Raw genomic sequence first — 14864 nt, forward strand, 5'->3', positions numbered from 1 at the left:
TACAATATGGAAGGCTGGTGTTGGAGGAGGGAGGGGACCAGAGTGCATGTGCAGAAAGGATGCTAAGAGAGAATCAGCTGGGAGGTGGTTCCAGGAGAGGGACAAGGAAGGCCAGAAGTAAACCAGGGCAGGGAGAGGAGAAGACAGTCAAGAAGAATTTCTGCGTTAGAATGCCTGGCAACATCCTGAAGGGGAGGGGGTGACATATAGGGGTCTGCAGGCGGAAAGGCAGAGCAGGAGAGATAGAGAGGATGCTGGCTGTGGAGGAAACAGGTGTGGGCAGTGGATACCCCGCATCCTCCAGCAGCTAGGCTGCAACTTCAACAGTGACTCCTGAGGCTGCAGGCCAGAGAGGGAGGGGCCTCTCGGACTGGAGAAGTCATTAGCAACCTGCCAGAACCGGGTTAACAAAGGCAGGACTACAACTCCCAGCATGCCGCGCCCCAGTGGGGTGACGGCGGGCGGTGGCTGCGCTGCACCCGCTTGGTGGGCTCAGGACCTGGGTCGGCACCGGAGCCTGTCATTCCGGAGGGGGGCGGTCTGCGTGGCGGGGGGGCGGTGCGGGCGGGCGATGCACCCGGGTCCCCAGCGCACTGGCCGCGCCGGGCTTGCGTCTCCCGCCCCGCGGCCCCGCCCCTTGCCCCACCCCAGCCGGGCGGTTTAGCTGGGGCCGCAGCGCGGCGGCAACATCACTCTTGCCGCGGCTGCTCCGCCCCATCCCCTTCTGTTTTTCTCTCTCATTCTCCGGTGGCGACGGCGGGGAAGGCGGAGGCAGAGGCTGCAGCAGCCGCTCTGGCTGCAATGAATGATCCCCCAGCTGGGGGAGAGGACTCCAGGTGAGCCTCTGCCCTTGGGAGGGCCGGAACCCCCGGCCCCCCAGAACCTGCAGCACCCTTCCCCCCACCCCCCGCCATGGATCTCTAGAGGAGGAGGAGGACAAGGACGAGAAGACAGCTCTGCCGCCCACCCCCATCCCATTTTCCTCTTCCTTTATCTCATTGTTGCCGTCGCTGTTTACGGCAGCGCTCCCTCTGCCCCAGCATGGGGCGGGCTCTGGGTACTGCCGTTCGGCAGGCGCTGCTCCCGCGGCTGCCCGGCGATTCTGCCTAATTCTCCCTCCGCAGCCGGTGCAGCGAGGACCGGAGAGCGGTGGAGGCCCGGACTGCAGCAGCGGCGGGGCCAGCTCCCAGCATCTCCACCCTAGGAGGCTGCATGCGGATTGAAGAACGGTGCCTGGGGGCTGGGCCGGCCCCGCTGATCCCGACCTAGGGCGGACAGCAGGACTAACGAGGCTGCGGAGTGGGTCCGGGGGTGGGGGGTGTGCAGGAAGGACAGAGCAGAAAGATGGCCAGTAAAACCAAGGCCAGCGAGGCCCTGAAGGTGGTGGCCCGGTGCCGCCCCCTCAGCCGAAAGGAGGAGGCTGCTGGTCACGAGCAGATCTTGACCATGGACGTGAAACTAGGCCAGGTGACCCTGCGGAACCCCCGCGCTGCCCTGGGGGAGCTGCCCAAGACCTTCACCTTCGATGCCGTGTATGATGCCAGCTCCAAGCAGGCAGACTTGTATGATGAAACCGTGAGGCCCCTGGTAGACTCGGTGCTTCAAGGTTTCAACGGCACCGTTTTTGCCTATGGACAGACAGGCACGGGCAAGACCTACACCATGCAGGGGACCTGGGTGGAGCCCGAGCAACGCGGGGTCATCCCCAATGCCTTTGAGCATATCTTCACCCACATCTCGCGCTCCCAGAACCAGCAGTACTTGGTCCGGGCCTCCTACCTGGAGATCTACCAGGAGGAGATTCGAGACCTGGTCTCCAAGGAGCCCGGCAAGAGGCTCGAGCTGAAGGAGAACCCTGAGACAGGCGTCTACATCAAGGACCTGTCCTCCTTCGTCACCAAGAATGTCAAGGAGATAGAGCACGTGATGAACCTGGGGAACCAGACCCGGGCAGTGGGCAGCACACACATGAATGAGGTCAGCTCCCGCTCCCATGCCATCTTCGTCATCACCGTGGAGTGCAGTGAGCGTGGCTCAGACGGCCAGGACCACATCCGTGTGGGCAAGCTCAACCTGGTGGACTTGGCTGGTAGCGAGAGGCAGAACAAAGCAGGCCCCAACACCACTGGAGGGACCGCCACACAGACCACTGGTGGTGGCGGTGGTGGAGGGGGTGGTGGCGGTGGTGGAGAGAGGCCGAAGGAAGCCTCCAAAATCAACCTGTCACTGTCTGCCCTGGGCAACGTGATCGCTGCTCTCTCGGGTAACAGGAGCACCCACATCCCCTACCGGGACTCCAAGCTGACCCGGTTGCTCCAGGACTCTCTGGGGGGAAATGCCAAGACCATCATGGTGGCCACCCTGGGGCCAGCCTCTCACAGCTACGACGAGAGCCTCTCCACCCTGCGCTTCGCCAACCGGGCCAAGAACATCAAGAACAAGCCCCGGGTGAATGAGGACCCAAAGGACACACTTCTGCGGGAATTCCAGGAGGAGATCGCCCGCCTGAAGGCCCAGCTGGAGAAGAAGGGGATGCTGGGAAAGCGACTCCGCAGAAAGAGCAGCCGCAGGAAGAAGGCCGTGTCAGCCCCAGCCGGGTACCCGGAGGGACCGGTGATCGAGGCCTGGGTAGCCGAGGAGGAGGATGACAACAACAACAATCACCGCCCGCCCCAGCCCATCCTGGAGACGGCCTTGGACAAGAACATGGAGAATTACCTGCAGGAGCAGAAGGAGCGGCTAGAGGAAGAGAAGGCGGCCATCCAGGACGACCGCAGTCTGGTGAGCGAAGAGAAGAAGAAGTTGCTGGAGGAGAAGGAGAAGATGCTGGAAGACCTGCGGCGGGAGCAGGAAGCCACAGAGCTGCTCGCTGCCAAGTACAAGGTAAGAGTCCCCAAGGGAGCAAGGGCTCTCCAGAGGCCCCCAGAGGGATCTGGGCTGGCAGGCTTTGCTTTGAGGGTCTGCGATCTGGCCTGAAGCAAAGTGTCCTGCCCTTCTGCCAAGTGCTCCCCTGGAGAAGCCAGGCAAATTTCTGTGACTCTGGGCTGCCAGGCAGAGCTGCTGAGGAGCACCTAAAAGGAAACACACACTCACACACAGAGCAAAAGCAGGCAGGCAGTGTCTCAAGCCAGTGAGCTTGGACTGGCCTCACCTGCGGCCTGGCAGTCTCTGCTGGTGGCCCCCAGAACCGGTCAGGTCCATGGACAGCCAGGCAGGCGTTCAGCCTCATTTAGGTGTGGGTTCTCACTCTTGCTTAGCTGCCTCCCTTGTGATGTCCTCTCTTTGCAGCACCATCAGACCTCACGCTGCTTTAATACCTGACATTTGGATAACACTTCATGGTTTCCATAACTGTGTATGTGCTCTCATTTGATCCTCACGGTAGCTATCCGGGGTCCTGGTTGTTAAATCCCCATATTTACAGGTGAGGGGCTAAGGCTCAGAAAAGTGACATGAGGTTCCATCCTACAAAGTAGCAGAGCTGAGCTGGAACCAGTGGCCCTTGGGCCTTTTCAATTCTTGAATGGCAAAGTGGGACTATGAATGGGTCCTGCTCCCTGTGAAGGCAGTCCAGCAGCCCACAGGGCCTATTGCTTGGAATCTTAGAAAGGAGATCATGCTGAGGGTAGGAGAGCGCCTCCAGCTCTACACTGGAAACCTGGAGTCTAGGGCTAGATGTACTATAGCTCATGAGTGACCCTGTGTTCATTGTGTCTTCCTTTCCTCAAGCCTCAGTTTCCCTTTTTGTAAAATAGAAGGTTGGCCTGGGTGATCTCTGAGGTTCTTCTAATCTGAGCAGCAAACCAGCTAGCTCCTAGTAAGACCCAATTCCCCATTGCCCTGAGAGGCCTCAGGGCCTCAGCATTCCCCCAGCCCCAGGGACACCTCCAGGCCCCAGTGGAGCTAAGCTGCAGAGGTCCCCCTGCCTGGCTGGCCACCGACCTGTTAAATTTTGTTGTCACAGATGCCAGGAGTCCCTGTCCCAGGCGTTTCCAGGTCCATAGAGTCCTTAACACTGAGGATTGGAGGAAGGATGCAGGGAACCATGAGCTGATGTCTTGCTGGGGAGAGCAAAACACTATCGTTTCTTAGTCCCTCTAATGAGTGTGGGCTGGAGCTCAGGGAAGCACCGCCTGGGAGGGAGTGTGGCAGCAGCTGGAGGAGGGACAGTTGAGCTGCACACCATTGTCTGTGTTATGAGAATGTGCTGCTGCACCCTGGGGGTTCTGGCCTTGCTTCTTTAATATTTAATTCACCACCAGGAGCTCAGCAAGGGTTATGCTGAGCCGCTTCCTCAAAGAAAGGATCAGGGGCCTGGCACATTGGGGCCCTCCTGGAAGAAGCAGGATGTGAAAGCCAGGACAGTTAGACTCAGCTCTCCCAGGAGAAAGGAAATCTAGGCAGTCCAGTGCTTTCCACCGGGAAATCTTACAGGGGTGGTGTGTCATCAGTTTCATTACCAAGAGCCTCACCACCACTACCCATTGCTTTCTGCCTCCACCCATCCTTAAAGCCAGGGGGCAAAAGAGGCTAAAAGGGTGCTCTTTGGCCTTAGGAAACGGGTAGAAGGGATGGAGGGAAGGATCCACTGGGATCCTTTCCACTGGGAACAATGGATCTCCCATTGCTGGCTACTCCCTGGCTCCCTCCATAAGATTCTTGAAGCACAGATAATGGGGCAGTCAAGAGATCAGTGGCCAGTGCCAGAATTCTTGCAGTAGAGGCATAGCCCACTGAATCCCCCTTCTTATAACTGCCAGAGGCCTTGGGAAACCGAGGCCCAGACTCACCTAGGGCCACACAGGTGAGTTAAGGAGAGCCAGACTCGTTATACTTGGTCCAGCTTCTTTCTGTTACACTGCTGTTGTTACCTTGCTACTTGATAATCAGAGTAATTCATTTTTATGTAACTCTTATATTTTGATCTCATGGAATCCTCGCAGCAACCTCCAGAGATGAGTATTACTATTTCCATTTGACAGTGATGAAAGCCAAGGCTGGTGACGGTCTCAGTGACCTGAATTGATAGGTGGCAAAGTCAGGACTGGAACCAGGTCTATGCTGTGCTGTTACCAAGTCTTCACGAATCCCTCCATGTGTGCTGTCTGTGTGACTCGTGACGAAGCCCTTTGCCTCTCTAGGCCTCAGGTTTCCATTTGCCTAATGAGGGGAAGTCTGACGCAGCTCCTTGGGGACTGGGTGACATGGTCATTATGTGCCAGGCTTTCGGATATAAGCAAAGGGGGAGGGGCGTCTGGGAAATTCCAGGAGAGGAATGATTCCACATCCTGTGACTTCTTGTCACACCCAGCCCAGGACCAACAGCAGCCAGCAAGCCCAGAACGGAGGCTGGACAGAGGACCCCAGCCTCCCTAAGGCACTGCTGGTTCAGAGTTGGCTGTTTGTAGGATGGAGGAAACAATTTGAGGCCCCTTGAGGGATCCACTGGGTAATGAGGGGAAGAGCATGGTAGAGTCATCCCAGGCCTGCCTGGTTCACAGGGTTATGCTGAAGATGAAGTGAGATCATTAGTGTGAGGGCATTTGAAATAAGTTGAAAGCACTAAATAAGTGGAGGGCATTAACAGCCACTGGGTGGCTTCTGTCTGCCAAGCAGGGGTCCAGTGATCTCCAGGACTGACATCTTTATTTCTGGCTTAAGGCTTTCTTTCCCCTGCCATCTCAGCTGCCTTGCCATAAACCTGCAGCTGTGGGAGCAGAGCCAGGTGAGAAGGATCTAGGAGCCCTCAGAAGGCTGGAGCTCAGGTCCCTCCTGGAAATGAGTTTCTGCTCCCCGTGTTCGACACATTCCAGTTCCCACTTTCTGAGTTATGACATCAGCTCCCCTTCTCATTCCCCCCCAACCCAATTCCCTTCTTCCCGTTCACACTGCCGCTGGGGGCAGTTGAGCAGGAGCTGACACGACCCAGTGCCCTCATTCATTCTCTCTGACTCATCTTATAGTCTGTCTCACCCGTTTTTCCTGCCCACCACCTCTAGGGTCCCCATTCCCTTTGTTCTCCCCTCACTGTGTACAAACACCATGCCTATCTCCTAGGAGTCTCCTTTCATCTCCTCTCACATTTACCTTGAGCCTTACTTAGGGGGTTTGAGGTGTGCAAACGTGTGAGGGTTTGTGATTGTCATCAGCACCCTGTTCTGGGTAGTCATTAGCCATCCACACTTCTGCCATGTCTCTGGGGGGCTTGAACGCGTACCAGACCTGAGAGGTAGGGGGAGTTGGTCAAGACCCGCGGCTGAGGTTACGGCTCTGCACGACAGCAATTCCAGTGTTTGTGCACAGTGCAGTCTCACTACCTTGAGAATATGCAGTGCGTGTGGGTGGATCGAGAGAAAGCCCACTTTCATTGTGCAAGGAACATGTTTTAATGACTGTTTTCATTTTGAGCTTAATTTTTTGAGGGCTTGGACTAGATGATTTCTAAAGCTTTGGTTCTAGATCTTTAGAGGGAAAGAAGGGTGTGTAGGGGAGCCAAGGCCTGCAGATGATACAAAATGCAGGCTCGAAATGAAGAGAGGACTGGAAGAGGTAGAAACAACACATTGCTTGTTGATCCCCACATAAGTAGGTCTGGAGGGAGTGGAGGGAGGGGGCTGCTTGGCTAGAGCCCAACTCTCTCTATAGTGGGTGTGGGAAAGAGACCCTGCAGAAGCCGTCCCTGAAGCCAGAGGGATGAGGTCACTACAGAGAGTACAGACTGCTTGAATTTTCATTGTCTCTCTGTCACTGCCTGTTCTTCCTCCCACTTCTCAGCATTGGGGTTCACCATAGATAGTTTTGCAAGAGAAGGAGTCTGACGCTCGAGAAACAACAGTAATAGCAAGAATCATGCTATTTACATAGCTCTTGTCATGTGCCAAGCCCTATACCATCTATTGTGTCCAGATTATCTCATGAAATCCCCACAGACACCTTCCAAGAAGGTGTTATTACTGTTTGCATTTTATACTTGAGACAACCAAGATTTTGTGACTTGCTTAAGGCCTCGTGGTTTGTATATGGCAAATCTAATTGAGTCCAGGTCAGTTTGACACAAACTCTGATCCTCTCTTGTGCTTAAAGAATTATGAATTCGAGGACTGGTTGCTGGGGAGGTGGTGAAAAATGACAGCAGTGGGTGTAAATGTGTTGAATTTGAAGTGACAGAGTCCAGTGAACAGCGGGAGATGGAGAAGGGGAGGTTTGTTTTTTTTTTACGATTTTTTTGTTATGGATCATTTTTTTAAAGTCTTCATTGAATTATTTTACAATATTGCTTCTGTTTTATGTTTTGGTTTTTTGTCCACAAGGCATATGGAAATCCTGGCTCCTGGACCAGGAATCAAACCCACACCCCCTGCATTGGAAGGTGGAGTCTTAACTACTGGACCGCCAGGGAGGTCCCAACAGGGGAGTTTAAAAACAAGCACAGGACTGGAAATGGAGTTGAGGGGTCATCTGTAGAAGGTCTTTGCTGACCTTTTTTTTAGAATGCTATATTCAGAGGTGATATCAGAGTCAGGCCGGCCTGATTTACCAGTTCTGAGACCTCAGTTTCCTCAGCTATAAAGTGGGATAATAATACTACCTATGTCATAGTGCTCTTGAGAAGGTGACAGTCAACATTAAAGCATTTTGCACAGTTCTTGGCATGTAAGCGTTCATGGATAATAACTTCATTACTGTTATCTTCAATTACCTAATGGATGTCTTCACTTGGCCATCTTTCTGATATGTTAAACACATCACATTTTGGTTTGGCATTCAAGACCTACCAGAGCCTGGTTATCGCTCTCCAGTGTCACCTACCTAAGAAAGCGATAGGAGAACCTAACAGCCAATTCCTCTACCCCATACTTTGAACTTAGGATGTTTCTCACTGCCCTTCTGCTGTTATATCCCAGGTTGTCCTGGTAACCAGGGAGTGGGAATTACGGCAGCAGGTTAAACTCAGTGTAACGAGCTTCTTGATAGTTAGGATTGATCTGCTTCAAGAGATAATGTCTCCGATCCCTGGAAGTGTCCAAGGAGAAGCTGAACATCACAGTTGCTCTAAAGGGATTCAAAAGCCAGAAAAGCCACTGAACTAGGTGATCTTTAAAGTTCCCTCCTCTTCAAAGTTCTTTATTGTTAAAAGTAGTATTTTTTTTTAAAGCAAAATATAGAGTGTTCAGTTCATCTTTTTGAAAATTAAGGTGGTAAGATTTAAATGTTGATATATGAATTCAACCAATAATGAAAGATATTTTCAGCTCTCCATCATGACTGGTTAGAGAAAGACAAAGAGAAGAAGAAAATGGGAGGAAAGACAGGAAAGAAATAGAGAGGAAAGACAAATGGAGTCAGATTTGGGGAGAAAGATGGAGAGAGAGAGAGAGAGTGGGTGAAGAGATGGACAACACAATTTTTGGGGAGAAGAAACCCCAGTTGGGAGAGAAAGTGCTTTAGAGGAGAGCATGAAGTAGTATTGTTCCACTAGCATGATCTTGAGGTTAGTCTCCAAACAGGGGTGTGTCCAGTCTCTAAAGAATCCCCAATAATCCAGGGAGCACCTATGTTCCCAAAGCTGGTCTGGTTCCTTCTCCATATCCCCAGGGACACTAGCCCCAAGTCAGACCGTCTGAAACTTATAGGGCCAAGAGATCAGGGAACTGTACCCTGCCCTCCCCACTCCCCACCACTGCCACCACCCATTCCAGCTGAGTCCTCTGTGATCCTTGAGAGAAGCAAGTAACCAGAGCTCCAGGCTGCGTCTGGCATCTAGGTCAGAGTCCATGGCTTCTTGGCACCACTGAGAGCAGTGACTTACATTCCTTCCTGTCCCTGGTGGTGTGATCAGTTAACAGAATTGCCGTGAGCTGGGTGCATTTTGTAATATAAAGATCTGACCTGCAGGAAGTACGTAAGACATTTCCATCAGAGGTTCTGGGATTCAGGTTATGTTGGGACTCAGCAGACCTTTTGGTCCAGTCTTAGGTTTCTCTTTCTGTGTGTTGGCTAGAGGAGTGTATTATCATATTGCCCTTAGTCATCTCCAGCCCCTAGACAGCACAAGATTGGATGAAGTGGCGATTATAATGTTCTTATTGTGCACTGAGGACTAGGAGGAAGGGCCTGGAATTCAGCAGGAGAAGGGCACGCCCTCCCATCTGTGCCCTGCCAGTCTGCTGCCCCTGGCCAGTCTGGGGGCACTTCTGGGGCTGACTGGGCCTGAGAGCTGCTGAATCAGGTAGCCTGAGCAGATAAGAAATGGTCTCACCTCCAACCCAGTCTAACCTTTCAACCATGACAAGTCTGCGTAAGGCGGATTCCAGTGCTCTGAGCTTGTAGGGGGGTTGGTGTATATCTAGAATTTTGAATATCCTGAGAAATTCTTGGGCATTAAATTCTGGTCAGACCCAAGACTTACTTTCTAGTTGTTTCCCTTTGCTATCAGATATACTCAACTGAGGGGTACCAGGCCCTGGGCTGAACTGTGTCTGTAGTGGTAAGGAATGGACCTGCAGGCTTTCTCTTTCTTCAAGTGAGCCAGCAGAATAATAACAACAATTGGAGTAATAATAGTAGCCACCATTTCTTTAGTGCATGCTTAATGTCAAGTATGGGCTCCCTGGGTGGCTCAATGGTAAAGAATCCACCTAGCAATGTGGAAACACAGGAGACATGGGTTCGATCCCTAAGTCAGAAAGATCCCCTGGAGAAGGAAATGGCAACCCACTTCAGAATTCTTGCCTGGAAAATTCCATGGACAGAAGAGCCAGGCAAGCTGCAGTCCACGGGGTCTCAAAGAGTCAATCATGACTGAGCATGCGTGCACAATGTCTAGTACTCAATATATTCTCGAGTTGTTTTATTTAGTCCTCACAATAGCACCGTGAAATAGTAGTGTTTAAATCTCCACGTGACAGATGAGGATACTAAGGCACAGTAATGAAAGAACAATCCGAGGTCACATGCTTATGAATGTTAGCCAGGAATATGAACCGATATCTGCTTGATTCCAAAGCCCATGATCTTCCCTCCATCCTGTATCACCAACTCAGAAAGGGGCGTCATGCCAGATCCCTGGCTAATAGACCCCAGTGGGAGCTCTTGTCTGCTGAGATGCTTAACTCATCTCTGTCCTTACACATGATGCAAACCCCAGCCTCAGGCCTCAGTCTGAGGCCGTTCATTTGTATAATCAACAAATCTTCTTGAACACTATGGCCAAGAATATAAATCAATAGGTAGGGTTAACTTTGTCTTTAAATTGTTTAAATTTCTGGAGTGAATCACAGGAACTCTCTAATAATGGTTATCTCTAGGGATTTTATTAATAATAGGAAGGAGGCTTTTTTCACTTTTTTTAAAAAATTTGAACAGCAAGCATATAGGGCTTCCCTTGTGGCTCAGTTGGTAAAGAATCCTCCTGCAATGCAGGAGACCCTGGTTTGATTTCTGGGTCAGGAAGATCTGCTGAAGAAGGGATAGGCTACATACTCCAGTATTCTTGGGCTTCCCTTGTAGCTTAGCTGGTAAAGAACCTGCCTGCAATGTGAGAGACCTGGGTTTGATCCCTGGGTTAGGAAGATCCCCTGGAGAAGGGAGAGGCTACCCACCCCAGTACTCTTGCCTGGAGAATTCCATGGACTGTATAGTCCATGGGCTCATAAAGAGTTGACTGAGTGACTTTCATTCACTATATTAGTTTGTTAAAAACAAATCTACAATTTTTAAGGGAGAAAAATATGTAAAAGAAATGTGTTAACACATGGTTGGAAGATTGGCTTAAATGAATAATTGAGGGAGAGCCAGGGTCGAGAATAATTCTTAATGGTACTCAGTTTTTGGTAATCCTGTGACTTGGACAAGTCAATTGCCCTTCTGGTTCTGTAAGAAATGATCAATCAATGATTCCTTGCTTTCTGCACTATTTGCTGATTCACAGTGGAAGCAGCAGGTCAGGAGCCCAGGTTTAGAGACCAGCCTGGATGAGGAACAGTGAGGGCTGGAAAGGAATGACCAAGCATTGCCTGGAAGCTGGAGGCTGAATGACCCAGGGTCTGTAAACTACCGAGTCTATGCTTTATGCATCCTTAGGTCTCATCCAGTTCTGACATTGTATTAATACCTTTCTTTAGTCTGACTGGATTTTCTTCCCCAGTGTTGGAGGGAAACCCTCTAGGACAATGCAAATAAGTGAACAAAGTAGAGGAGAAAGACAAAGTTAAGGATCAGATCTGAAGTGATCATGGTTTTCCTACTCAAGCAGATGAGCTGATTTTTTTCTTCCTGTTTTTCTCCAACGTGGACTGAAGCGTTTCTGGGCATCCATATCTTGTCCAGTGCAAGACTGGAAGTAGAATACAGCTCGTCTCATTCTCTGGCCAATATGTTAACTGATCTCTAATGGTTCCTCCTTTTTTTTTGACTGCATTGGGTGTTTGTTGCACGAGGGCTTTCTCTAGTTGCAGTGAGCCGGGGCTACTCTTTGTTGTGGTATGAGGGCTTCTCACTGAGGTGGCTTCTCTTGTTATGAAGCAAGGGCTCTAGGCACATGGGCTTCAGTAGCTGTGGTGCTATGGCTTAGTTACTCTACAGCATACGGAATCTTCCTGGACCAGGGATTGAACCCATGTCCCCTGCATTAGCAAGTAGATTCTTATCCACTGTACCACCAGGAAAGTCCTAATTGTTCCTTCTTCTGGATGAGAGAATTACTAGCATGTAGTGTTTTGAGGCATCCAAGGAGACCCAAGGCAGGAAACTCAGACTCAGTTTCCTGATTTATGTTCCTGAGGGCAGAGAATCACTGAAAATAGCATTCTTCTTCCCCTCGCCATTGTTTCTTTCATTTCTTCTTCCCTTACTGCTAGTTCCTCAAGATCTATAACCAGAGGCCACAAAAGGAGAAACAGGTTTGTGACTGTAGGCATGGCTGTATTCCCTAAGAGGTGGGACCCAGGATTGCTACGCTGGTTGTTTGTTCTGTTCTGTGTGATGAGTGGTGGATAGATGTCAATCAGGTACTGCAACAGGAGGTAACCTCTGACATTTGATTGTACATTATCATTTACTAGGTATTTCTTCACCTGTTATCCAGCTCACCATTCTTACCAAAGCTGCAAGGTTAGCGAATATTTGCCCCATTTTACAGATGAGAAAAACAGAACTCCAAGAGCTAATGCCCTAGATTTCTTAGCAAATAGGATGGCAGAGTGTGTGCCAGGATTCATGCTCTCTGATTGACAGGCCTGGTGCTCTTTGTTTCTTTCCACCATGGAACTTGTGAGGTGGCCCTTCGTGTGAGCATTTGGGCTTCCCCCTCTCCCAGGGACCCTAGTGATACTGATGCCCTCCCCACAAGCACACACTTAAGAGCCCTATCCCACTCATCTCAGAGGCCCCCATAAGAACTTCACACAGGCAGAAGCATCTTCAGCAGAACCCCTCCTGTTTCATCTGAAAGAGAAAGAAATGGTGCCCTGAGCTTTCTTGATGATTCCTAAGTTGGCAAAGGTGCAAAGACCAAATGCTGCTTTCCCCCAAGGCACTTTCCTGCCCAAATCCAGGAGAAAACTGTGGCACAAGCACTTGGAATCAGGAGGCTGGTGTTTAAATACTACTTCTGCCATTTACTATCTCCATAACCTTAATCTAGTCACCTCACCTGTCTGAGGATGGGATCAGATCCATTATCTCATGAGGGTCTTGTGATGATTAAATAGGATGATAAATGCAAAAAGGACCCAACCCAGCCATAGGCATATGGCAAGTGGCAGCCAGGACTCCTGTCTCTTGCAAAATGTCGTAGGTTAGCTGGCAGTCACAAGGCAGAGCCTGTTTGGCTTCTCTGTAAAATCATACTTGATGGTATCTCCTCAAAGGGTGGCTGGCTGCGCCTGGCTGTCTCCTTGCTGGTTTTCCAGACCAGCATTTAATGAGCACTGGGCCTCCTTTCTACTCCTGATTTTACACTTCAGTTGATCCTAAGATGGGAAGAGGGGAGCTTCTGAATATCCCAGGCTGTATCTGCAGGCTGGCCTGGTCCCTGTTGTGATCCTGGCTATTAACTGGGGGAATTTTGCAGGAACTAATAATGCTTGTGGCTGGTGGTTTGTTATCTAAGTGAATACTGAAATACTCCAGTCAGTAATGTTCAGGTAACAAAAGACGTGTTAATATGTCTCTGGTCAGTAAGTTGCTAATTGTCACAGCAGCTGACCTGCCTCTAATACCCTAATCAAAGGCCTTAATCAAATTGGGAAATTATTTGGAAAGTGTGTAGTCAGTATAGGAACAGATACACATGTGCGTGTGTGCTCAGTCGCTTCAGTCATGTCTGACTCTTTGCAACACCATGGACTGTAGCCCACCAGGCTCCTCTGTCCATGGGATTATCCTGGCAAGAATACTGGAGTGGGTTGCCATTTCCTCCTCCAGGGGATCTTCCTGGGCTAGGGATTGAACCCACGGCTCCTGCACTGGCAGGCAGATTCTTTTATCACCAGCACCACCTGGAAAGCCTCAACAGATACACGTATCGACTCCTTAATTATGAGTTCTAGACTTAGAAGTCTTCATCTCTGGGCCTCAGTTTCCTCCTCTGTGAAGCACAGGGCATTGGGGTTGATGATTCCCTGAGGTCACCTTAATTATCCCGTGATTTGTTTCCCTCTCACAAGAGTCGGACCATGTCCTTGCAACTCCCTGCCCTGTTTTCCGCCCCCACAGCCTCTGCTGGCCTTTTAGTTACACTGGACATATTCAGAACCAGTAGAACCAAACCCAGCCCTGTTTACAGGCTCCACCCACCTGGACTCTTTTCCCCTGAGAAATCGCAAAGGCAGCATTAACTGGGGCAGCTAAGAGCTCTGGGGAACTTTTCCTGGGAACTGGAAACCCCATATTCTGCTTTGTACCCTTCCAGCCTGAAGTGGGCCCAGGGATTTGAGACATCCTTGTCCCCTGCCCTCCTTAGGTGATAAAGGCAGAGATCTCTGAGGAAAAGAAGGAGATGGTTACTGGTATCCTCAGAGAAATGAGAAAAGAAAAAAAGAAAAAACCACCAGAAAACTGTTTCAAAACAAAGAAACGAAGTCACATATGACATGTCTCAGAGCATGGGGTGATCCAGGCAGCAAAGGACTGAGGCTGGAGAGAAGAGGGAGCTCAGATTCTGCACCTGAATTGGGGCTCACCCCCAGATTTTTGTGCCAGGACCAGCCCCCTTTTCTAGCACAAGATAGGTTCTATCAGGCTGGCTTGACTGACAGTGTAGGCTGGGCCAGTGGACAAGACTTGGCAAGAAATCGATAAGGCACATTCGGCTGTCGTTCAGACCATGTCTGTGCTGGGTCCTGGCAGGTCAGGCAGAGACGGGTAGGAGCAGTGGACGAATGAAATGGGGTGATACGGGCAGTCAGGCATCTTCCAGAAATTCTCTGCCTGGAGCCCAGGCCCTGGCCAGAAGGAGAAACCCTGAAACAGAGTTCCAAGTCCAAGGAGGAAGCCTAACACGAAGTCTGATGAGAAAAAACCAGGACAGAAACCAATCCTGGGAACCATAGCATGGGGGGTGGCAGTGGGAGGAGCCTCGGGACTTGGCGGCCCTGGTAGCCTCGACTGATGCTTCAGATTCCAGGCCTGATGGGCAGCATAAAGTCTGCCTGTGTCCAACTTCTTGAGCTGGGTGTGCATAGCCAGAGAACGTGGGGGCTGAATAAACAAAGAATTGTTTTGAGTGAGGTCCATCTCCTCACTTTAAAATCACCAAAACACAAAAAAGCAAGCATAAAAGAGCATGTTGGAAAAGGAGAGAGCAAACCTTTGCAAGCCTACCACAGAGGTACAGAGAATATAAATAGGAGACTCAATTTTAT

General features: G+C 50.6%; 1 protein-coding gene across 1 annotated transcript in view; it reads left to right on the forward strand.

Annotated features, from left to right (window-relative positions):
* Positions 1–608: 608 nt before the first annotated feature.
* KIF3C (kinesin family member 3C) overlaps positions 609–14864 on the forward strand; it is a 36210-nt gene continuing 21954 nt past the window's right edge. The window contains exon 1 of the mRNA XM_019970596.2: positions 609–2883. Within this exon, the coding sequence (XP_019826155.2) occupies positions 1345–2883 (1539 nt within the window). The 5' untranslated portion in view covers positions 609–1344. The remainder of the gene's footprint in view (positions 2884–14864) is intronic.

The sequence above is a fragment of the Bos indicus genome, chromosome 11, assembly GCF_029378745.1.
Source record: "Bos indicus isolate NIAB-ARS_2022 breed Sahiwal x Tharparkar chromosome 11, NIAB-ARS_B.indTharparkar_mat_pri_1.0, whole genome shotgun sequence".
Classification (NCBI taxonomy): domain Eukaryota; kingdom Metazoa; phylum Chordata; class Mammalia; order Artiodactyla; family Bovidae; genus Bos; species Bos indicus.